This window comes from Oratosquilla oratoria, chromosome 2, assembly GCF_046742065.1.
Source record: "Oratosquilla oratoria isolate Oo_2021 chromosome 2, ASM4674206v1, whole genome shotgun sequence".
In the NCBI taxonomy this organism is placed as follows: Eukaryota; Metazoa; Arthropoda; class Malacostraca; order Stomatopoda; family Squillidae; genus Oratosquilla; species Oratosquilla oratoria.
The window spans coordinates 36688235-36712592 of NC_134778.1; the positions used below are offsets into that span (position 1 = coordinate 36688235).

Sequence of the window (24358 nt, forward strand, 5' to 3'; positions counted from 1 at the left end):
TTTGGACACATGGAAAGAATGAGTGAAGAAAGATGAATAAAAGGTGTGTGGAAGGCAGATGTGGTGGGAGTGAACATGAGGGGGCAACCAAAGATGAGATGGATGGATGGGGTAAAAGGGGCATTGGGAAAGAGGGGAAATCTGTTGTAGAAGGAAAAGAGAAGACAGAAGGTAGAGGTGAATGGAGAATGGTTGTGTATGGATGATGCTGTGATGCATGGAAGGGAGTGGGGTGGGGGATGGATGAGGGAGTATATGTGAATGATATTTTGACACATCCCGAAGGTATTTCTCCCTGTCTTCTCTATTTCTGCATGAGGGTACAGAGAATGGAAGGTTGTCAATGAAATGAAGCAGCCTTGCTGTGTCTTGCTACATTACTTCTGACCCAGGGCAGTGGGAGAGATGCAGGGATAACCCATTATCCAGGAGGAGCCAAGAAAAGAGAAATGAAGGGGTTGTGAATGGGCATGGAGTATGTGGGAATGAAATGGGTGGGAGTAGATTTATGCTTTTCACTCAGGCTACCTCCTTCGTAAAAGGGAAAAAATCTTTGTTATACATATTAATGTGTGTATATATATATGTATACATGCATAATTCAATGGGTTTTTTCCCTTTTACAAGGGAGGTAGCCAAAGTCAAAGGCATAAATCCACTAACACCCATTTCATCCCCACATACTCCACTCCCATTCACCAATCCTCAGTCTTATTTTGGCTCCTCTTGGACGATGGGTCATACCTGTATTTTACCCACTGGCCTGGGTCAGAAGCAATGTAGCAAGACACAGCACATCCACAGCAAGACTGCTTCATTTAATTGGCGAGCCCCCTCTCTGCCCTCTTATGCAGAAAAAAAAGAAGACCGGAAGAAATCCCTCCAGGATGCATCAAAATATCATTCATACATACTCCCTCACCCCCCCTATTCTCCATGCACTCCCTTCCATGCATCACAGCATCATCCATACACAACCACTCTCCACACAGACCTATCATCTGTCTTCTCCCTTCCTCAAAAGACACTCCTGTGTTTCCCAATGCCCCCTTTTCCCCATCCATCCATCTCATCCTTAGTCATCCTCTTATGTTCATTTCCACCTCTGCCTTTCACACCTCATTTACCAATCTTTCTTCATTCATTCTTTCCATGTGTCCAAACCATCATAATACTCTTTCATCAACCTCATCTCCCAACTCCTTTTCCATCCCTGCTCTCCTCACCTCCTCGTTTCACACTCTCTCCAGTCTAGTAATTTCTACCATACTTCTCGGGCATTTCATCTCAAACACATTTAAAATCTTATGTACCATGTTTCTACCCCATACAGTGCTGTCGGCACAATCACCCCTTCATACAATCTCCTCTTAGCATCCATACTCTCTATAGCCCCAAATGAGACGTTCTTCAAAAAAACGGAAAAGGATAAGAGGGTCGGGGAGGAGCTTTCCAACCAGAACCCTAAGGTTGGGTCTTTTAATGTGTGTGGATGAGGTACAAATGAGAGTGAAAGAGAAGAGATAGGCAGTGTGTGAGAAGATGGATGTGTTGGCACTGAGTGAATTTTAAGTTGAAAGGGAGGGGAGAGTGTGAGTTTGGGAGTGTAATTGGGAGGTTGTCAGGAGTGAAGAGAGGAGGGAGAGAAGGAGTGGCTATAAAAGTGAAGTAATAGGTAAATGTGTGGTGGAGTGGAAGGAGGTTTCTTCAAGGTTAATGTGGATGAAGGTGAAACTGGGAAAGGAGGTGTAGGTTTTTGTAAGTGCATATGGGACTGGTAGTGAGAAGAGTGTAGAGGAAAGGGAGGCTTTTTGGTTAGATTTATATGAGTGCAAAAGGGGTTATGGGAGAAATGTCAATGTAGTGGTATTGGGAGATCTTAATGCTAGGGTAGGAAATGAACCAATAGATGGAGTGGTTGGGAAAGTGGAGTTCCAGGAAAAAAATCATAGTGGAGAGTTGGTGGAGATGTGTCTAGAGAGTTTATGATAGCAAATACAGTGTTTAGGAAGAAAATTGAGCACAAGTACACATGAGAGAGGGTGGTAGATAGGGCTTTAATGGACTATGTAGTGATACTCAGGAGAAGAGTAGGAAAAGTTTTGGGTGAACATGTTTTAAGGGGATAGTTGGGGAATATCAGATAATTTTTTGTGGAAGGTAAGATGAGAGTGGAGTAGATGGAGAAGGAGGAAAAGGACAGAAAGTAGGGAAGTGCTTTAAGTAAACTGCTTAAATGAGAAAGAAAAGGAGTAAAAGAAGAAGTTGAGAGAGGAGTGGGAGAGAATGAAGGATAGAATAGAACTAGGAGTAGAGGAGGAATGGGGATGTTTCAAGGAGGAATCACAGTGTGCAAAGATGGTGTGTAGAAGAAGGAGGACAGGAGGAAAAAAAGGAACAGTAGTGTGATGGGATGATGAAGCAAAGAAGGTTGTAGAGGAGAAGCGAGCATTCACAGATTGGTTACAAAATAGGACAAAAGAATCATATGAAAGGTACAAAGAAAAGAATAGTAAAGCTTAAGATAAAGAAGGCAAAGAGGAGAGCAGATGTGAAATGGGGTAAGAGTATGACAAAAAAAAATTAAAGTAATAAAAAGATGTTTTGGAAAGAAATTAACCAATAAAGTACAACTCGGATTCTTGTGCGCAGCATTGGGTCCCATATAAATGATGCATCACTACTAGCATTATAAAATATAAAGTCACTGCTGTATTACTCATTCTCTTTTACTCTGAGTAATAATAGTAAACAAAAAATGTGATCAAACAAGTTCACAGAATCTGGAGGTAACTCATGTACAACTACAAAAAATATATCAAGATGCCAGTGCTGACAACCTCGTGTACCCACTTGCGCCTCATGATGCCTATGTAGGCATCATTGTACCAAAGTAGTTAAGAGAGGAAGAAGAGGTGAATCAAGTAGAGAAGAAAAGATAAAAGGTGCAGATGGAGAGATGATGATGGAAGAAACAGCAGTAAGAGGGAGACGGGCAGAGTATTTTAGGGAGTCGTTAAATGGGGAGGAGGATAGGGAGGGAAAGGTAGTTTCAGTGGGAACCACAAAGAAAATGACAGTGATGAGTGAGGAAAATGGAGAAATATGGAAAGATGAGGTAAAAACAGTTATTAGATGATGAGAACAGGTAAGGCATCTGGGTTGAATGGGTTTCATACTTACATACATATACCAAAGGCTTTTTCCCCCTTACAAGGGAGGTAGCCAAAAAACAAAGGCATAAAAACCATTCCCACCCATTCCATCCTTAATACACTCCACCTACTTCCACCCTCTACCCTCCCTCTTATCTTGGCACCTCCTGGATGACAGGTCATCCCTGCATCTTGTCCACTGCCCCGGGTCAGAAGCAGTGACTCAAGATGCAGCACATCCACAGCAAGTCCGCTTCATTAAATTGGCGATCCCCTCTCTGTCCCCTCATGCAGAAAAGGAGAAGATGGGGAGAAATCCCTTCAGGCTGCGTCAAATTTTTCTCATACATACCTGCTCACCCCCCATCCCCCCATCCATTCCACCTCATGCATCACATCATCCATAAACAACTATTCTCCATTCACTCCTGTCTTCTGTCCTCTCCCATCCTTCCTCATCAGATATTCCCCTCTTCCCCAAAGCCCCTTTCACCCCATCCATCCATCTCATCCTAGGTCACCCCCTCATGTTCAATCCCTCCACATCTGCCTTCCATACCTCTTTTACTAGTCTTTCTTCACTCATTCTTTCCATGTGTCCAAACCATCCCAATATTCTTTCACCCACCCTATCTACCAACTCCCTTACCACCCCTGTTCTCCTCACCTATTCATTTCTTACTCTGTCCAGTCTACTAACCCCCATAATACTTCTCAGACACCTCATCTCAAACACATTCAAACTCCTTTCTTCCTCTCTTTTGTTCCATGTTTCTGCCCCATACAGTGCTATCGGCACAATCACTCCTTCATACAAACTCCTCATAGCATCCATTCCCAAATGTCTATTTCTCATTACACTTTTTAATCCACCAAGGCATTTACTGACTTCTTTCAATCTACATTCTACCTCCACCTCCACTCCTCACTTTCCTGCCACATTCGCACCCAAGTATCTAAAACTATCCACTTCCTCCAGTCGCTCTCCCTTAATGCTCACTTCTAGTCCTCTGCCACTTTCATCCCTTGTACATCTCATCACCTTACTTTTACCCACATTTATCTTCAACTTTCTTCTTTCACTCACTCTCCCAAACTCTCACAAACTTCCTCAGTCCCTCCTCTGATCCTGCTACAAGTGCAGTGTCGTCCGCAAACAACAGCTGGCTGACCTCCCACTTTTCTCCATTTTCTTTAACCATCTCCAATCCCTGAACTACAACCCTTGCATTTACCTCTTGCACCACCCCATCCATATATAAATTGAACAGCCAAGGTGACATAATACATCCTTTATGAAGTCCCACCTTTACCTCAGACCACTCACTCTCTCCACTCTCTCCATTTCTAATCTTGATACATGCTCTACTACTCTAGTAAAAACTCCTGACAGCTCCTAAAAGCTTTCCTCCTATCCCATATATCTGCAAAACTTCCCACAGTGCCTTCCTGTCTACCCTATCATAAGCCTTTTCCAGATCCATAAAATCCCCAAAAAACGTCCTTACCTTTTCCTATACCTTCCTCACATACCTGTCTTACCACAAATCTGATCTATGCAACCTCTACCTGGCCTAAATCCTCACTGTTCCTTACCAATTGCTCCCTCTGTTCCTCTCCTAATCCTCTTAATCAAGATCCTCCCATAAGCCTTCCCAACTTCACTTAACAAGGTAATCCCTCTGAAACTACTACACTCACACTTATCCCCTTTTCCCTTGTAGAGTGGAACTATACAGGCAGTTCTCCAGTCCTCCGCCACTCTACCCTCTCTCCAACAAACATTAACCTCACCAGCCAGTCCACCATCACTTTACCTCCCTTTTTTTTTTTTACATTCTGCATGGCATCCATGCAAACCAGGTGCCTTACCTGCTCTCATCATCTTAACAACTGCCTTCACTTCATCCTTCCTTATTTTTCCTCCATTTTCCTCACTCATCACAGTCATTTTCTTAGCACTTTCCACTGCAACAACCTTTCCCTCCCTATCCTCCTTCACATTTAGCAACTCCCTAAAATACTCTGCCCACCTTCCTCTCACTGCCTTCTCTTCCATTATCATCTCTCCATCTGCACCTTTTACCTTTTATTCTCTATTTTATTTGCCTCCTCTTCCTCTTTTAATTTCTTTCCAAAACATCTTTTTATTACTTCCAAAATTTTCTGTCATACTCTAACCCCATTTCACATCTGGTCTCCTCTTTGCCTCCTTTACCTTGTGCTGTTCTTCTCTTTTCTTTGTACCTCTCATATGACTCCCTCGTCCTATTTTGTAACCAATCTGTGAAAGCTCACTTCTCTTCCACAACCTTGTTTCCTCATCCCACCACTCATTACCCTTCCTTCTATTTCCTCCCATCCTTCTTGTTCCACACACCATCTTTGCACACTTTGTGATTCCCTCCTTGAACTATCCCCATTCCTCCTCCACTCCTAGTTCTACTCTATCCCTCACTCCCTCCCACTCCTCTCTCAGCTTCTTCTTGTACTCCTCCTTTTCCTTCTCATTTAAAGAGTTCACCCAAAACACCTTCCAACCTTTTGTCCTTTTCCTATTCTCCATCTATCCTCCACTCTCAACTTGCCTTCCACCAAAAAATGATCTGATATTCCTCCACTCTCTCCCCTTAGAACATGTACATCCTTAACTCTTCCTATTATACTCCTATCTACCACCCTTCCATCCACCACCCTCTCCCATATGTACTTATGCTTGACCTTTTTCTGAAACACTGTATTTGCTATCATCAGCTCTCTTTCTAGACACATCTCCACCATTAACTCTCCACTACAATTCTTTCCTGGAACTCCAAATTACCCAACCACCCCGTCTATTGGTTAATTTTCTACCCTAGCATTAAGGTTTCCCAATACCACTACATTGACGTTCCTCCTTAATCCCTCTATGCACTCTTTTAAATCTATCCCAAAAGCCTCCCTTTCTTCTACACTCTTCTCACTACCAGGTCCATAAGCACTTACAAAAACCCACATCTCCTTTCCCAGTTTCACCTTCATCCACATTAACCTTGAAGAAACCTCCTTCCACTCCACAACATGTTTACCCATCTCTTCACTTACTATTATAGCCACCCCTTCTCTCCCTTGCCTTCTCTTCACTTGTGAGAACCTCCCATCTACACTCCCATACTCACATTTGCCCTTCCCTCTCATCTTAGTTTCACTCAAAGCCAACACATCCCTCTTTTTTCTCACAAACATACTACCTAACTCTTTCCCTTTACTCGCATTTGTACCACATCATGCCCATTAAAAGACCCAAGCCTTAGGGTGCTGGTTGGAAAACTCCTAGACCCTCTTATGCCTTTACTTTTTTTAGGAATGCCCCCTGTTGGGCGGCAGGGAGAAGGATGCCTGGTCCCAATCCCCGTCAATGGGTTTCATACAGCGTCTAAAAAAGGGAGGTACAGTGATGGACTGGCTGGTGAAGTTGATTAATGTTTGTCTGAAAGAGGGTAGAGTGTTGGAGGAATGCCTGTATAGTTCCACTTTACAAGGGAAAAGGGGAATTGTGAGTGTAGTAGTTTCAGAGAGATCAGTTTGTTAAGTGTAGTTGGGAAGGCTTATGGGAGAGTTTTTATTGAGAGGATTAGGAGAGGAACCGAGGGAGTAATTGATGAGAAAATGTGTGGGTTTAGGACAGGTAGGGGTTGTGTGGATCAGATTTTTGTGGTAAGACAGGTATGTGAGAAAGCTTTAGGAAAAGATAAGGATGTTTTTTGGGCCCTTATGGATTTGGAAAAGGCTTATGATAGGGTAGACAAGAAGGCACTGTGTGAGGTATTGCAAATATATGGGATAGGAGGAAAGCTGTTAAAAGCAGTCAAGAGGTTTTATGAGAGTAGTAGAACCTGTGTGAGAATTAGAAATGGAGAGAGTGAATGGTTTAAGGTAAGGCAGGACTTTGCCAGGGATGTGTTATGTTGCCTTGGCTATTCAGTTTATAAATGGATGAGGTAGTGTGAGAGGGAAATGCAAGGATGATGGGCCAGGGATTAAAAATGGTTAGAGAAAATAGAGAAAAGTGGGAGGTAAGCCAGTTGTTGTTTTCTGATGACACTATGCCTGTGGCAGGATCAGAGGAGGGATTAAGGAAGTTAGTTATAGAGTTTGGGAAGGTGTTTAAAAGAAGTTGAAGATAAATGTGAGTAAAAGTAAGGTGATAAGATTGAGAGAAGTGAGTAAATGCCTTGGGGGATTAAAAAGTGTAATGAGAAATAGACATTTGGGAATGGATGCTAAGAGGAGATTGTATGAAGTAGTAATTGTGCTGACAGCACTGTATGGGGCAGAAACATGGAACATGAGAGAGGAGGAGTTTGAATGTGTTTTTAGATGAGTTGCCTGAGAAGTATGATAAGGGTTACTAAGCTGGATAGGGTGAGAAATGATGAGAGTGGGGGTGGAGACAGAGTTGGGAGAGAGGGTTGATGAAAGAGTATTGGGATGGTTTGGACACATGGAAAGAATGAATGAAGAAAGATAAGTAAAAGAGGTGCGGAAGGAGTGAACATGAGGGAGCGCCCAAGAATGAGATGGATGGATGGATGGGGTAAAAAGGGCATTGGGAAAGAGGGGAATGTCTGTTGAGGAAGGAAGGGAGAAGATAGAGGTGAGTGGAGAATGGGTATATGTGAATGATGTTGTGATGCTTGGAAGGAAGTGGGTGGGGGATGGGGGGGATGAGGGAGTAAGTGTGAATGATATTATGACACAGCCCGAAGGGATTTCTCTCCATCTTCTCACTTTCTGCATGAGGGGATGGGGAGGGGGTTTGCTGATTAGTTAAAGAGGCCTTGCTGTGGATGTGCTATGTCTTGCTGCATTGCTTCTGACCCAGGGCGGTGGGCGAGATGCAGGGATGACACATCATTCAAGAGGAGCCAAGATAAGAGGGAGGGAGGGAGAAGGGGTGAATGGGAGTGGAGTATATGGGGATGGAATGGGTGGGAGTGGAGTCTATGCCTTTGTTTTTCGGGTACCCCCATTATAAGGGGGAAAAAGCTGTTGGTATATGCATTTACTCTCTCTCCCTTCCCCTTCCTCCTTCCCTCCCCACCTCCTTTCTTCACCTCTTGCCTTCATTTATCCTTCTTTTCCCTTCCCTCTTCCCCCCATTCTCTCCCCCTCTCTCTCTATCTATATCTCTATCTGCACCTTTTTCTGTTTGTCTATCTCTGCCTATCTGCCTCAGTGTTGATCACTCACACCCTTTCTCCTTTCCTCTCTCTCTGTCATTCCCTCTTATCTCCTTCCCTCTCTTCCAGTTACTCTTCTCTCTCCTTCCCTCTCTTCCTGTTACTCATCTCTCTCCTTCCCTCTTGTCCTGTTACTCATCTCTCTCACCCCCCTCTCTCTCTCTCCTTCTCCTTCTCCTTCTCCTTCCCTCTCTGCCTGTCACTCCCTCTCTTTCTCCTTCCCTCCCTTCCTGTCACTCCCTGTCTCTCCTTCCTTCACATTGTGTCACTCCTCTCTTTCCTTCCCTCCCTTCCTGTCACTCCCTCTCTCTCCTTCTCTCTCACTCTCAATCCCTCTCCATCCCTCTCCTCCTGTCATACCTCTCTCTCCTTCCCTCACTTCCTATCACTCCTCTCTTTCCCTCCCTGTCACCCCTCCCTTCCCCTCCCTCCCTCCCTCCCTCCCAGCTTCCCTTCCTCTCCCTTCCTTCCTCTCTCTTCCCTCCCTCTCCCTTCCCTCCCTCTCCCTTCCTTCCTCTCTCTTCCCTCCCTTCTTCTCTCTTCCTCTCTCTCTCTCCCTCCCTTCCTTTCATCTCTCTCTCCATTCTCTTTCTCCCTCCCTTCCTCTCTCTCTCTCTCCCTCCCTTCCTCTCTTTCTCCCTCCCTTCTTCTCTTTCTCCCTCCCTTCTTCTCTTTCTCCCTCCCTTCCTCTCTCTCTCTTCCCCCTTCCTCTCTCTCTCTTCCCCCTTCCTCTCTCTCCCTCCCTTTCTCCCTCCCTTCTTCTCTTTCTTCCTCCCTTCCTCTCTCTCTCTTCCCCCTTCCTCTCTCTCTCTTCCCCCCTTCCTCTCCCTCCCTTCCTCTCTCTCTCTCTCTCTCTCTCTCTCTCTCTCTCTCTCTCTCTCTCTCTCTCTCCCTCCCTTCCTCTCTCTTTCTCCCTCCCTTCCTCTCTCTTTCTCCCTCCCTTCCTCTCTCTCTCTCCCTCCCTTCCTCTCTCTCTCCCCTCCCTTCCCCTCTCTCTCTTCCTCCCTTCCTCTTGCTCTCCCTTCCTCTCTTGCCATCCCTTACTCTCCCCCTCACTTCCTTTTTCTATCTCTCCCTCCCTCCCTTTCTCTCTCCCTCCCTCCCTTTCTCTCTCCCTCCCTCCCTTTCTCTTTCTCTTTCTCTTTCTCTCCTTCCCATCCTCTCTCTCTCACTCTTTCTCCTTCCCTCCCTCTCTCTCCCCCTGCCTCCCTCCCTCCCTCTTTCTTTCTCTCTCCCTCCTTCCCTCCCTCCCATCCTCTCTCTCTCTTTCTCCTTCTCTCCCTCCCTCCCTCTCTCTTTCTCTCCCCACCTCTCTCACTCTCCTCTCCCCTCTCCCTCCCCCCTCTCTCCCTTTCTCTCTCTCTCGCTTTCTCTCTTTCTCGCTCCCTCCTCCCTCCCCCCTTGTCCCTCTTTTTTCATGTCTCATATATATCAAAGTGTTTAGATTTTCTGTAATTAATTGGAGGTGGATTCATATAACCCATTATAGTTTTTATGTGTGTAATTATGGTGAAGGTTTTCTCTTCCCACAATATAATTGTGGTCAATACCTTGAGTTTCACGGACTAAGCCAAGAGCACTAGAATGGCAGGCAATAGTTCCCTGGCCCTCATACAGCTCTCCTGTGGGAAGAAACTTTGGACTGTTGTCAGTGTATTATAAGTGTAGGAGTGTAATTTGGTCATCAACTGAAAGTAGTAGGAGAGGGACCAGTCACTGGTGTGTGAAAAGATATAAGAAGTACAGTTGAAGTTGATACAGATCTCAAGAGTTACAAGTTTTGAAAATGGGCAACTCCACTGTCCATTTTTCAGGACCACCATGAGCAGGTACAAGTAATTGGTCCCTTATTTTCCCATTTCTGGGCATTTTCTAGGTATGTGTATATAGTTCCTCCCATTGTTTTGGTAGGCAGGACCAGATAACAGTGAAAGCTAAGTTACAAAATTCTTTATCATGGGTAATGAAAGATGGACATCAGTTTTAAAGGTAGGATACTCTCTTAGACTGAAAACAGGTTTGTATGATGTAAGTGAAATGAGTGTGGAAACCAGAAATGGATTGAGTGAACTCGAGGGTAGGACCAAGAAGGAGGTAGATGGACCAGATGAAAGGTGGCATTTATGCATGAGGTCTTCAAAGCAAAGAAGAGAGATTGCAAAAGGCATAAGTGAATGGAGATTGGTTGTAAGTAGATGAGAAAATTGTGTGGCCCAAAGGGATGTTATTATTCGCTCCATAAAATTCTAGAGTGGATTATGTTTGGAGTCGTCATATAATAAAGTTGTGGTGGTGAATCAGCTTCAACTGTCAGGCTCTGCTATAGTGATGTATTGATGTATCTTATTACATTGCTTGTGACTTGACCTCGTCAGTACGAGTCAGATTCTCACGTGCAGTATTGGATGCCTAATGTACCGTGATGCATCACAATGCTTGCGTTATAAAATGTAAAGTCACTGCTAATCTACTCATTCTCTTTCACTGAGTAATGATGAACATAGAAAATGCAATCAAGCCAGTTCACAGAATTCAGTGGTCACTCAGCTACAACTACAAAATAAAATTAGGATGCCAACGACTGCATCCTTGTATACCCACTTGTTCCTCATGATGCCTATATAGGTGTCATTTTATGGAAGAGGTTAAGAATTATGGCAGGGGACAGGGATGACTCGTCATCCATGAGGTACTAAGATAGGGAAGACAACATTTAAGTTTTTGGATATGTGTATGGTGGGTTGCTTTGATTTGCACCCCCTCTTCCCTGTTGGGGGAAGGCATCATGTATCTATTGTAGTAGTTTGACATAAGTTGTATCTGGTATATTCACAGTAGTACATACATGCATGCATGTGTACATACAAATATATATACACTTACATAGATACATCAAAAGGCCCTTTCCCTCTTATAAGTGGGGTGGCCTAGTCAAGACAGATACCCACTGTACACCCATTCCACACATGTCTATCATCCATTTGTTGTTCCTTCTATCATAGCATCAAAACCACCTAAATAGAACATCTGCTCTCAGAAACTACAGTCCTCCTCATAGGATATCATGAAAATAATTGGTAAACATTTTGATACTGGAGCCCTCAACTCCACTCAGTCTCATTACATCAGACAAGCACAACCAGCTGAACATAGACAAGCACACCAGCAGCATACTACTAAAACACATACAACCACCTACCACCTGTACCATACAATACATCCACACAAAAACTCATTCACACCCAGACCACTAAATGACTCTTCAGTAGAGCCCAGATTCAGTTCTTCACCACTCCCCACAACATCAGCCCCACAAAGAAAGAAAAAAAAGGAGAGAGAGAGAGAGAAGTAAGGACCACACTAGAGAGAGAGAGAGAGAGAGAGAGAAGTAAGGACCACACTAGCCCACTTGCATTCAGAACAACATCCAGCTCTAAGACAGTATCAGCACAAAATAGGTTTAGTCACAGAATCAAACTACCCTAAATATAACCACCACACAGAAGACACTGAGTACATCATCCTACACTGCCCTACACTAATTGTTCCTAGACCAACACTGTCTTCCCTGATTGAATTTTGGGCCTGACTGGTGAGAGCTGACAGTTACTTGGGAGATGCAAGACTCCTGCAAGAGAGACCTTGTGAATGAAAGATCATCCCTTTCACCTTTCCACTGCTTGGGTAGCAGTGCAAGAAAACACAACATTGCCACAGCAGGGCTTGACAGCTGAAACTGATTTATCTGTACTGTTTCATTATGTGGCAACCCTCTCCCCTCATCCACTCAAAAATCATAGAGCAGACAAGAAGAAATCCCCTTGGTCCTTTACAGTAGTGTGAAAGGGAAAATGGATTTTTTAAGCTGCAGTATACAGCATGCAAGCCTTGCACGGCATAGGAATATGAGCAATACTTTTAAGGTTAAGTTGTAATTGTATCCTATTAACAGGTTTAGCTGAACTTGTTTCTAAGTAGTTGATAATTTAGGTGTATACTTTAAACCTAAGTTAAATAGAATATAGACTTCAATCTCGGTAATACGTGGTAATTGTATATATATACAACTGCCTTCATCCCATCATTTGCTGCATCAAACTTTTTTCCTTCCCATCCACCTCATCTCTCACACACTTTAGCACTTCCATGTTGAAATATACCTACTACTGTTTCTCCATTATCTTTTAACACTTCCCATACTTCTTTTCGCTTTGCCAGGTATTCATTCTCTTTCTCCCCATTTGATTTTCTCACCGAAATCACCTAGGCCTCTTAATCCAACACTCACCAACTGCCACTTGTCCAGGCATTTGGGCCCAGGACATAATCTCAGTTTGGGAATTGGTGGTGTTTTATGTCCTGGGCCAATTTTCAAAGTGGGTGTGTCCTGGGCCCAAATGTCCACACAAGCGGCAGTTGGTGAGAGTTGGATTAAGAGACCTAGGTGTCTTTTGACACTTTTCCTCCTCCTCTCCTCCACTCTCAATTTCTCATTAACCAAGTAATCATACAATCCACTGCCCTCTCTCCAGAACACATTTACAACCAGTTCCCTCCTTTTGGGCACCACTACATAGTACATAAATGATGTTTTGACTACCCTCCCACCCACCATCCTGGCCCTTGTATACTTGCTTGCCCTTCTTCATGACTCCTCTATAATTCTTTCCATCCACCCCAAACATCCCAACTTCTGTCAGCTTGTCCCCTTCTCTAGGACAAATATTCCAATCAACCAAAAACCCCTCTCCACTTTTCTCTTTTCCAAGGCCATGTGCACTTATAAATACCCATATCTCCTCTCCAAATCTCATTTTTGCCCACATTATTCTCTTACCATGCACTAACCAACATGCCACTTCTCTCTTTCATGCTTTTGCCACTCCTGACACCTTTCTCTTTACACACCCATGCTCACTTTTCTCTTTCAACCTTATTTCACCCAATGATAACATAAACACACTATCAATTTCTTCCCATTTGTTCACATCTGGGGTCCTCTTCCCAGGCCCGTTTATGCCTTGACTTTTCATATGTACATATACATACATATACCAAATGATACTTTCCCCTTTTAAGGTAGGTAGCCGGCCAAGGCATGCATCCACCCTTCACCCACCCTACACTTATTCAATGCCTATTTGTTAACCATATTGTCTTAGATCATTGTAGATAAAGGGCCATCCCCATCTCCCACCCAATAGTTCAGTTGGAAAATGAAGTTTGTTATACCCTTGACAGAAATGCAGTAAGAAACCTCAGCAACAAGGTCTGACAACCAAAGCTGGTTTACCCCTGCTGCTTCATTACATGATGACCCTACCCTTTCATTCACTTGCAAGACATACAAAGACAATAAACAATAGATCACATTAATTTATCATCCATTCACAATCACTCCATTTGTACCTATTGCTTGCCCTCTCCCTTCCCCACTCAACAGGCATTTCTCATTTATGTAAGGCCCCTTCACTCCATCCATCTAAACCATTCTTGGTCTTCCCTTTAGGTTTACTCCACCCACCTTTGCCTTCCACACTCTTTGTGTTAGTCTTTCTTTACATGTTCTTTCCATATGCCCAAACCATTCCAGTATTCTTTGATCACTCCTCTGCCAGCCTCCATTCATCCCCACGCTTTCCTTCTCATCTCATTTCTCACTCTGTCCAACCTTGTAACCCCTACCATATTTCTTAAACACCATATCAACTACATTTAAACTTTTAAGCATCCCTTAGATTCAAGATTCTGGCCCATACAGTGTCGTAGGCACGATCAGCCCTTTGTACAGATATCTCTTTGCATTTGTTCCCAGATATTTATTTCTCATGACAGTTTTCATTCATCCAAGACATTTACTTGCTTTCTTCACTTCAGTTTACCTCCACCCCTACTTCTCCATTCTCTGTTACATGTGATCCTGAATACTTAAATCTCTCCACTTCCTCCAGGCTTTCTCTTTTAAGGCTTGCCTCCAGTTCACTGTCACCCTTTCCCCTTGTGCATCTCATCACCTTACTTATACCCACATTTACTAACTTTCTCTTCTCATTTACCCTAGCAAACTTTGCCACTGGTTATGTTAGTCAAATATAGCTAGTAGAAGACATACCTAGCCATAAGGAGTGTTGCCAGCAAACAACTGGTTCATCTCCCTCTTCCTTCCATTCTCACTTACCATCTTCGAATCCCTGCAAATCATCATTGCCTTTTCCTCCTGAAACATCCCATCCATGTTTATGTTGAACAGTAATGGTGACATCACACAATCATGGCATAGCCTCCATCTTCAGTCACTCGCTCCAATTTCTTACTCAAATACAAGTTTTACTACTCGTATAAATACTTTAGACCACCCTCAACAGCCTTTCCTCTATCCCATGCATTGATATCCAACAGTGTCTTGGTATTAACCCAGTCATATGGCTTCTTCAAATCCATGAAAGCCCAAAAGACATCTTCCCTTTTGTCAAACATTCTTGCAGACCTGCCATACTACAATTTTTTTTTTCTCTCTCTCCTAAACAATACATCTTCCCAAATTACTACCTATATTCCTCTTAATCCTCTTGATTAACACCATATGCTGTACCAGCCATACTTACAGACTGATTCCTAATTTCTCTAAAACTACTACAGTAAACCCTTGATACATCAAAGTAATAGGGGGAAGGCTTGGTAATTATAGCTGAAGTTTCAATATATCCAAAGGTTTTATTACACTGAACTTTGTGTCTGTTTGTGAGATGGAAGTTTGGTACACAAAAAGATGTCACCAATAGAAGTGGATAGTTTGGAAGAAATGCTGCATTTGCTGTATTGGACAGCATCATTCTTTGTGAGTTTCCATCCTGTATAACAAACTAAGTTTGTTATATCAATTGGTAGTTTGGTTGGAAAATGATGTTTGTTATATCCAAAACTTGTTATAGTGAGGGTTTATTGCACATTCATATTTAAGAACATAAGAATGAAGGAGACTGCTTAGACCATAAGGCCTACACTAGGCAGTTTCATGTTCCCATTTCCTTTGTAAAATGGAACTACACAAGCACTCCTCAAGGCCTCCAGCACATTCCTCTCCCATAGGAAGAAAACAAGTTGGGGATCCTAAGTCCTTACACTCCATCCCATATAGTTGCCTTGTATGTATAGGAACATGGTGGCAGCATTGTTCACCACACACCACCACCACTACTGAACACCACTACCACCACTGTAGGGGACTAGAGAAGGAAGTAGTAGTCATAGAAGTAGCGAAGAACAGACTATAAGGAGACAGCTTAAAGGAGGGGCAGCAGTAATATGAAAGCACATTATCGTTCCTTTATGATTAAAGATTTTACTTTTAACATTGACAAATGATGTATGGCTTTGGTCTGTAGGGATGCCCCAGAACAGTCCCAAAAGACTGTATACCAAGGGTTTTTTTCCCCCCATATAGGGGAGGTTGCCTAAAGTACTTCCAGTATAAATTTTGTGATATCATCAATGTTTAGGTTATAGTACTGTGTACCTGTAAACTAGGTAATGTATATGTGTATGTATTTAGCCACTTGCAGTTAACTTGTAAATAGTCAGAGCTTTTACAAATACCTCTTATCCTTCCAGGCATTTGGTGTAGGTGACGGCACATGGAGCAATGGCAATGACCACATGCAGACCTTCCTTGGGGGCTATGGAGGCCAGATTGGATATGACTCTCACAGTGCCATTGATGGCATGTTTGGTGGCGGAGGTTTTGGGGGATTTAATCAGCCCGGCTACAATTATAGTTTCCATGGTAATGGGGGGGACTACAGTGCTTGGGGAGGTGGAAGTTCGGACATGCGTGGGGGCAAGCAGCACTATGAAGGGTACTACCAGAGGGATATGTACACAGAGGACAGGGATGTTAAAGGTATGGACCAGGGCATGCAAGGCCTTAGTATTGTGGACCCTAAGGCCCCCATGGACGCTAGTGGCAACAAAGAGGGCAATAAAGCAGCTAATGGCAGTGACAACGCAATTAAGCCTTCTAGCAGCAGCCCAAGTGGAGATGTGGCGGTGAGTCTGAATCAGCCCAAAAAGGGCTTGTCGTGGGCCTCCATTGCCTCCCAGCCAGCCAAGCCTCAGCCCAGCCGGCGAAGGGACAAAACTTCAATGACTTCCATCCTACCAGGCCGCCATATGGACATTGGCACCTGGGAGGGCAAGAATGGCAGTGGTCCTAAACCTGTAGTGCCACCACCAGCCCCCCGCCCTACATGGGAAGCCCCTCGGGGCAACACTCGCTCCTCCGCCCAGCCAAACTCCTATTCCACGCCACCACCAAAGACCCCAAGTCAGCAGCAGCAACAGCAGCAGCAGCAACAACAGCAGCAGCAACAACAACAGCAGCAGCAGCAACAACAACAGCAGCAGCAACAACAGCAGCAGCAACAACAACAGCAGCAGCAACCACCACCCCCTGTTGATCAACAGCAACAGCAGCAGCAGCAGCCACCCCCACAGGTGTCCTTACAGCCAAGTGGGGGTCCCATGACTGGACCTCCTCAGCCACAGGGCCCCCATATGTCTGCAGGTGTTCCTCAGGGTCCGCCAACTGGCCCTTCTGCATTGCCCGCCATTCAGCAAGCACTGCAGCCTCCTCACCCTAATTCCCACAACTCCCACAACCCCAACAATCCCCATAACCCTCATAACCCCATCTTGAACGATCTACAGTTGCGAAATGAGTACAATCCTAAGGAGTTTGACATTAACTGCAAGAATGCAAGGTTCTTTGTGATCAAATCATATTCTGAGGATGACATTCACCGTTCCATCAAGTATGAGATTTGGTGTTCAACAGAACACGGCAATAAGCGTTTGGACGCAGCTTTCCGAGAGAACAAAGGACCCATCTATCTGTTCTTCTCGGTGAATGGGTCTGGACACTTTTGTGGTATTGCCCAGATGATGTCGTGTGTGGACTACAGTTCTTCGTCCTCAGTTTGGTCACAGGATAAGTGGAAGGGCCAATTCAAAGTCAAGTGGGTGTATGTGAAGGATGTGCCCAACAACCAACTTCGTCACATCCGGCTGGAGAACAACGAGAACAAGCCTGTTACAAACTCACGAGACACCCAGGAAGTTCCCTATGAGAAGGGGAAGCAGGTATGTTTTCACTGCTAATTTGTTGCATACTGTTCATTAGGAGGTTATATACCAGATTAAAGATTAAATGATTATTCCTCTTGCTTCTGTTGGTGGTAAATTGTTATAAGTTTTCATATATATATATATATATTATGTATGTATGTAGATATATATATATATATATATATGTGTGTGTGTTATATATGTATAATACACATACACACACACACACACACACACACGCACCAAGGGCTTTCCCCCCTTACAAAGGAGGCAGCTAAAGTCAAAAGCATAAATCCACTCCCAAACATTTCATCCCCATTTAATCCACTCCATTTTCACTGCCCCTCCAGGCTCTGTGTGTGTGTGTGTGTATTTACCTAGTTGTATCTTACGGGACAAGAGCAATGATCATAGTGACCTGTTTTCGTATCTCTCCGCATCCAGTTTATTCTTAAAATCTTGTATTTTAGCACTCACTTTTTCCCCATTTAGTTTATTCCCGACATCAATCACTGTATCTGGGAAGCTATTCTTTTTCAAATCTCTTCTGTAACTGTCCTTCTTTAGCTTCTTATGTCCTTGTTTCTTTTCTGTCCCATTTTAATAAGTTGTCTCTATCAAGAACTTCCATCCCTTTCATAATTCTGTAAATGGTCAACAAGTCACCTCTTTCTCTTCTCTGTTCCAGTGTTGATAGGTGTAATTTATCCAATCTTTGTTCATATGTCAAATTTGAGAGTGTAGGTGCCATTTTTGTTGCTGTTCTTTGAATTCTTTCTAATTTTCTTATGTTTTTTTTTTTCTTCTTTTTCTTTTCTTTTTTGTGTGCTACCAGTAGGCACCCATAGTGTCACAGCATACTCCAGTTTAAGTCTTATCAGTGTAATCACTATTTTCTCTACAATTTCTTCATCCATGTGGTCAAAGGCCACTTTCATTGATCTTAATAAGTTGAAAGTCTCTCCAACTAATTTATTGACATGTTTATCAGGTGTCAAGTCACTTGAGATAATCCCTCCCAGGTCCCAAGTCAGATATGTGAGAAAGCTATAGGAAAAGGTAAGGATGTGTTTTGGGCTTTTATGGATTTGGAAAAGGCTTACAACAGGGTAGACAGGAAGGCACTGTGGGAGATACTGCAGCTATATGGGATAGGAGGAAAGCTGTTGAGAGCAGTCAAGAGTTTTTATGAGAGTAGTAGAGCTTATGTTAGGATTAGAAATGGAGAGAGTGAATGGTTTGAAGTAAAGGTGGGACTTCGTCAGGGATGTGTTATGTTGCCTTGGCTGTTCAATCTATACATGGATGGGGTGGTGCAAGAGGTGAATGCAAGGGTGGTGGGTCAGGGGTTTAAGATGGTTAAGAAAATGGAGAAAAGTGGGAAATAAGCCAGTTGTTGTTTGCTGACGACACTGCACTTGTAGCAGGATCAGAGGAGGGATTGAGGAAGTTAGTGACAGAGTTTGAGGTGTGTGAAAGAAAGAAGCTGAAGATAAATGTGGGCAAAAGTAAGGTGATGAGATGTACAAGGGGAGAGAGTGACAGCAGGCTGGAAGTGAGCATTAAGGAAGAGAGACTGGAGGAAGTGGATAGTTTTAGATACTTGGGTGCGAATGTGGCAAGAAAGGGAGGAGTGGAGGTAGAATGTAGATTGGTGTTATGTGTAATGAGAAATAGACATTTGGGAATGGATGCTAAGAGGAGGTTATATGAAGGAGTGATTGTGCTGACAGCACTGTATGGAGTAGAAACATGGAACATGAGAGAGGAGGAGTTTGAATGTGTTTGAGATGAAATGTCTGAGAAGTATGATAAGGGTTACTAGGCTAGATAGAGTGAGAAATGAGGAGGAGAACAGAGGTGGAAAGGGAGTCGGGAGATAGGGTTGATGAAAAAGTATTAGGATGATTTGGACACATGGAAAGATTGAGTGAAGAAAGATTAGTAAAATAGGTGTGGAAGGCAGAGGTGGAAGGAGTAAATATGAGTGGGCGTCCTAGGATGAGATGGATGGATGGGGTAAAAGGGGCATTACAAAAGAGAGGAATGTCTGTTGAAGGGTGGGAGAAGACAGAAGATAGGGGTGAATGGAGAAGGGTTATGTATAAATTATGCTGTGATGCATGAGAGGGGGTGGGTGGGGGATGGGGGGTGAGGAAGTATGCATGAGAAATAATTTGACACAGCCTGAAGGGATTTCTCCCCGTCTTCTTTTCTGCATGAGGGGACGGAGAGGGGGGGTCACCGAATTGATGAACTGGCCTTGCTGTGGATGTGCTGTGTCTTGTGACACTGCTTCTGACCCAGGGCAGTGGACAGGATGCAGTGATGACCCGTCATCCAGGAGGAGGCAAGATGAGAGGGAGGGTGGAGGGGAGTGGAATATGTAGGGGATGGAATGGGTGGGAGTAGTTTCTATGCCTTTTTGTTTTGGCTACCCCCATGTAAGGGGGGAAAGCCTTTGGTGTATGTATGTATGTTTGCATCTTTCCAATCTTGCAGTACCTTTCCTTCTTTGAGTGAAAAGTCTATTATCTTGTATAATTTGTCCATTAGTTCATCTATACACTCATTCAGTATCCAATTTGCAATTCCATCCAGTCCATACGATTTCCTAACATCTAGGTTTTTTATTTGGTCTCTTATTTCTTTCTGTATTACCTTTTATTTCTTTCATTTTAGGGGATTTTTCTCGTCCATCTTCCCAAATTTGTGAGCTCTCAATTGTAAAGACAGTGCTGAAATGTCTGATCATAACTTCTGCCATTTCTAGTCATCTATATATTCTTTATCTCCTTCACACAGTTTTACAAGTTCATGTTTGTCTTTTAATTTATCATTTACACATCTGTAAAAGAGTTTAGGTTGATCCTTACATTTGTCTATAATATTTTTTTCAGTTTCTTTTTCTTTCCTGTGTATATTCACATATTCGTTCCTAAGTTTTATATATGTTTGCCATTTGGATTTTTTTTTCTTTCTTTCTTTTCTTTGTCTTTTTCCCAACTTTTCCAGGTTTTGTCTCTTCTGTCTTTAGCCTCACTGCACCTTTTGTTTTACCAACACTTTATATAAATCTGTTTTTGCTTTTTTGGCACATATCAACTCCTTCCTTGTACTTTTCTTTGAATATGTTCCATTTGTCTTCCATCTTTGTTTCCTTTTTGGAGAATTTATCCCAGTTTTGTGTTTTTTGAAAAATTGTCTAAGTGACAAAATCCGTTTTGTTGTACATTAACCTTCCTTCATCTGTGTTTTTCATTCCTTCTTACATCATTTTGTTCTTTTAGTTTAGACTCTATTAGTATATGGTCACTCTTTCCAATTGGTGTCTTATACTCCATTTTGTTCACGATATCCGGTTCAGAAGTTAATATTAAGTCGAGTTTTGATGGTTCCTCATTGTTTCTATATCTAGTATTTTCCTGTGTGTGTGTATATATATATATTTACCTAGTTGTATTATACGGGAAGGGAGCTATGCTCGTGGTGACCCGTCTTTGTATCTCTCAGCATCAAGTTTTTTCTTAAAATCTTGTATAGTGATTGCACATGCTGTTTCGTTGTCTAATTTCCCCGTCTTCTCCATTTCTGCATGGGGGGACGGAGGGGGGGGGTCGCCGATTTTATTAAGCAGCCTTGCTGTGGATGTGCCGTGTCTTACGACACTGCTTCTGACCCAGAGCTGTGGACAGATGCAGGGATGACCCATCATCCAGGAGGTGCCAAGATAAGAGGGAAGGAGGAGGGTGGAGGGGAGTGGAATATATAGAAAATGGAATGGGTGAAAGTGGTTTCTATGCCTTTTTCTTTATGGCTACCCCCCTTGTAGGGAGAAAAGGCCTTTGGTATATGTATGTATTATTTCTTTCATTTTGGGGATTCTTCTCGCTGTCCTTCATCCCAAATTTGTTAGCTTTCAATTGTAAATACAGACCTAAAATGCCTGGTCATTACTGCAGCTATTTCTACAGCTATATATTCTTTGTTTCCTTTGTGCAGTTTTTCATGTTTGTCTTTTAGTTTGTTATTTATATATCTGTAAAATAGTTTAGGTTTGTCTTTGCATTTGTCTATTATGTCTTTTCATAATTTCTTTTTTTCGTCTCGACGTACATAAACATATTCATTTCTCAGTTTGATGTATGTTTTTTTTTTTTCATCTTTTCCTGGCTTTGTCTCTTCTATCTTAGCATCACTACACTTTTCGTTATACCAACACTTTATGTAAACCCTTGTTTGTTTCTTCCTAGGTACATATTTATCTGTTCCCTCCTTGTATTTTCCCTTAATATGTTCCATTTCTCTTCCATCTTTGTTTCATTTTTTGAACATTTTTCCCAGTTAGCATTTTGACATTTTTTTCTAAGTTTTACAAAGTCAGTTTTGTTGTACATTAATCTTCCTTTTCTATGTTTCTCATTTCTTCTCACTTCATTTTGTTCCTTAAGTTCGAACTCTATTATTATGTAGTCACTCTTCCCCATTGGTGTCTTATAATTCATTTTGTCCACAATTTCAGGCTCAGAAGTGAATATCAAGTCTAGTCTCGATGGTTCTTCATTGTTTCTATATCTAGTGTTTTCCTTGACCCATTGAGTCAATGTATAATCAATGGTCAAATCCAGTAGAATGTTGCCCCAGAGTTCCTCTCCACCTTTTATTGTCAATTCTTCCCAATTTATTTCCTTTGTGTTAAAGTCACCCATAATTACTATGTTTCCTCCATCTATCAGTATCTCAGATAATTCATTCTTTGTGTCTTCCAGTAATTTTGAGTGATCGCTATCAGACCAAGCCTTTGTTTTTGGGGGCACATATACTACTATAAACTTTCTGCTTTTCATACTGCTATTTTCAACTTTAATTGTGATCATTTCCACATTTTCTTTACCTTCTGTTATCTTTATCACATTTAAGCCCTTTCTAGTCAATAACATGACTCCTCCCCCCTGTTTATCCATTCTATTTTTTGACTAGTGGTTGTATAATCCTTGTCCCACCATACTTGATTGTATAGGACCTTTCAATTTTGTCACCACAATTCCCATTATGTCTGGTTTCTCTGTTAACAGATAATCATTTAATTCATTTATTCCAGAAATCATACCATCCATGTTTGTATATGCCACTTGTAGTTTTTTCTTTTCTTCTCTTTAAGTTTTAATTTTTCTGATGTACCATTTTTTTTTACTCTCCAAAAAATCTCATTTTTTTTTTCAATCTTAGATCTTGTCTTGTTTTTTCCTTAGCTTCATTTTTTAGTGCCCTATCTTTCTCTATTTCTTCATCATTCATTTCCTCTTCTATCCACACGTTTTTGTAATTTTCACTGCTAGTTTTGCTGCTTTTGATAGTATCTCATCAGCTATCATTTGAGTCCTTAGTTTGATTTTCATTGGTCTATAGTTTTTGTTTTTTAGAGTATGTACCCATTCTATGCCCATTGTCAGTTTCCTTCAATTCTTGACCCTGCGTCCTGAACCACTTTCAGTATTTCCTTTGCAATATCTTTCTCCTCTTTTTCTCTTTGGTATTTGTATACATTATGTTTTTCTTTGATACCATAAACCACAATGCACTTCTTTTTATTCACTGTCTCTCTCATCCAGTTTTCCTTTTCTTTGATTACCTTAATTACTGTTTCCTCTGCATTCTCTTCTACCTGCTGTTGCACTATTTCTTTGGAAGAGATTTTTTGATTTTCACGATCCTGTTTCCAGTGATTTTTTATTTCAATAAGGTCTGTCTCTGATTCTCCCATCTTTTGGTCCCCGCTTGTATTTGTTCTTTGACCTCGTTCTTTAGATCTTTATTCTTGTTTCTATTTTAATTTTCCTTTCATTTTCTCATTTAATCATACTTAATTCACTTTTTAGATTGTTTAATTCTGATTATCTCATCATTGGTTCTGCATAAGTTTAACAGCTCTAATTGCAAAGCTTTATGGTTTAATTTTAAATCAATTCATCTACCAAGTCGTTTATGTCTTGATTCCTTAGTGCCCTGCTAATCCTAGTTTTTTTTTTCTGTGTCCTTAATTTTTTCTATTGCTCCCCTCTCCCTCTGAAATCTCCACTCTACTCATGTCTAATCCTCTCTTGGTTGGTTCATTGATTCTTTTTTCTTCTCTACTTTCCTCCATTTTATGCTAAAACTATATTCAAGTACTGGATTAGATACCTTACTGGTCACTCAAGAACACAATGCTACATCCTGAAAACAATAACAAGGCATTTTTCCTGATTCAAACAACAAAGTGCTAAGTTGGAGCTCAATCGCTGCCCCCCCCTCCTCTTTGACGATGAAGCAGTGTGTGTGTGTATAATATATATGTATATGTGTGTATATCTATATACATATATATATATATATATATATATATATATATATGTAATATATATATATATATATATATATATATATGTCATATATATATATATATATATATATATATATATATATATATATATATTTTTCATATATATATATATATATATATATATATATATGTGTGTGTGTGTGTGTATGTATGTATAAATAAAGGGACATACCATCTAGGTAGGCAGTGCTTACCCTGAGAGAAATATGGATTTACCATACAAATAGGATGATTTTTAGTGGGTAATCTCTTAATATTTCTCTTCTTATATTATACAGACAAATATATTGATATTATTTTACTACATAGAATCACCAAGTGCCTACTCTAAGTAATTATCTCTTTTGGAAAACTAGAAGGATAAAAAAAAGCATCTAACTGTGCTTAGTGTGATGTTCTTGGTTACAAGAATGAAAGGTCCAAGTATTTACCTAGTTGTATTATATGGGAAGGGAGCTATGCTCGTGGTGACCCGT

General features: G+C 41.9%; 1 protein-coding gene across 13 annotated transcripts in view; it reads left to right on the forward strand.

The window, feature by feature from the left end:
* LOC143038308 (YTH domain-containing family protein 1-like) overlaps positions 1-24358 on the forward strand; it is an 85013-nt gene that overhangs the window by 28439 nt on the left and 32216 nt on the right. For all 13 annotated transcript variants that reach the window (XR_012967557.1, XM_076207342.1, XM_076207347.1 and 10 more), the window contains exon 4: positions 15989-17515. Coding sequence is in view for 12 of the 13 variants with exons in the window: in XM_076207342.1 (XP_076063457.1) it covers positions 15989-17515 (1527 nt within the window). In the remaining variant the exon portion in view is untranslated. The remainder of the gene's footprint in view (positions 1-15988; positions 17516-24358) is intronic.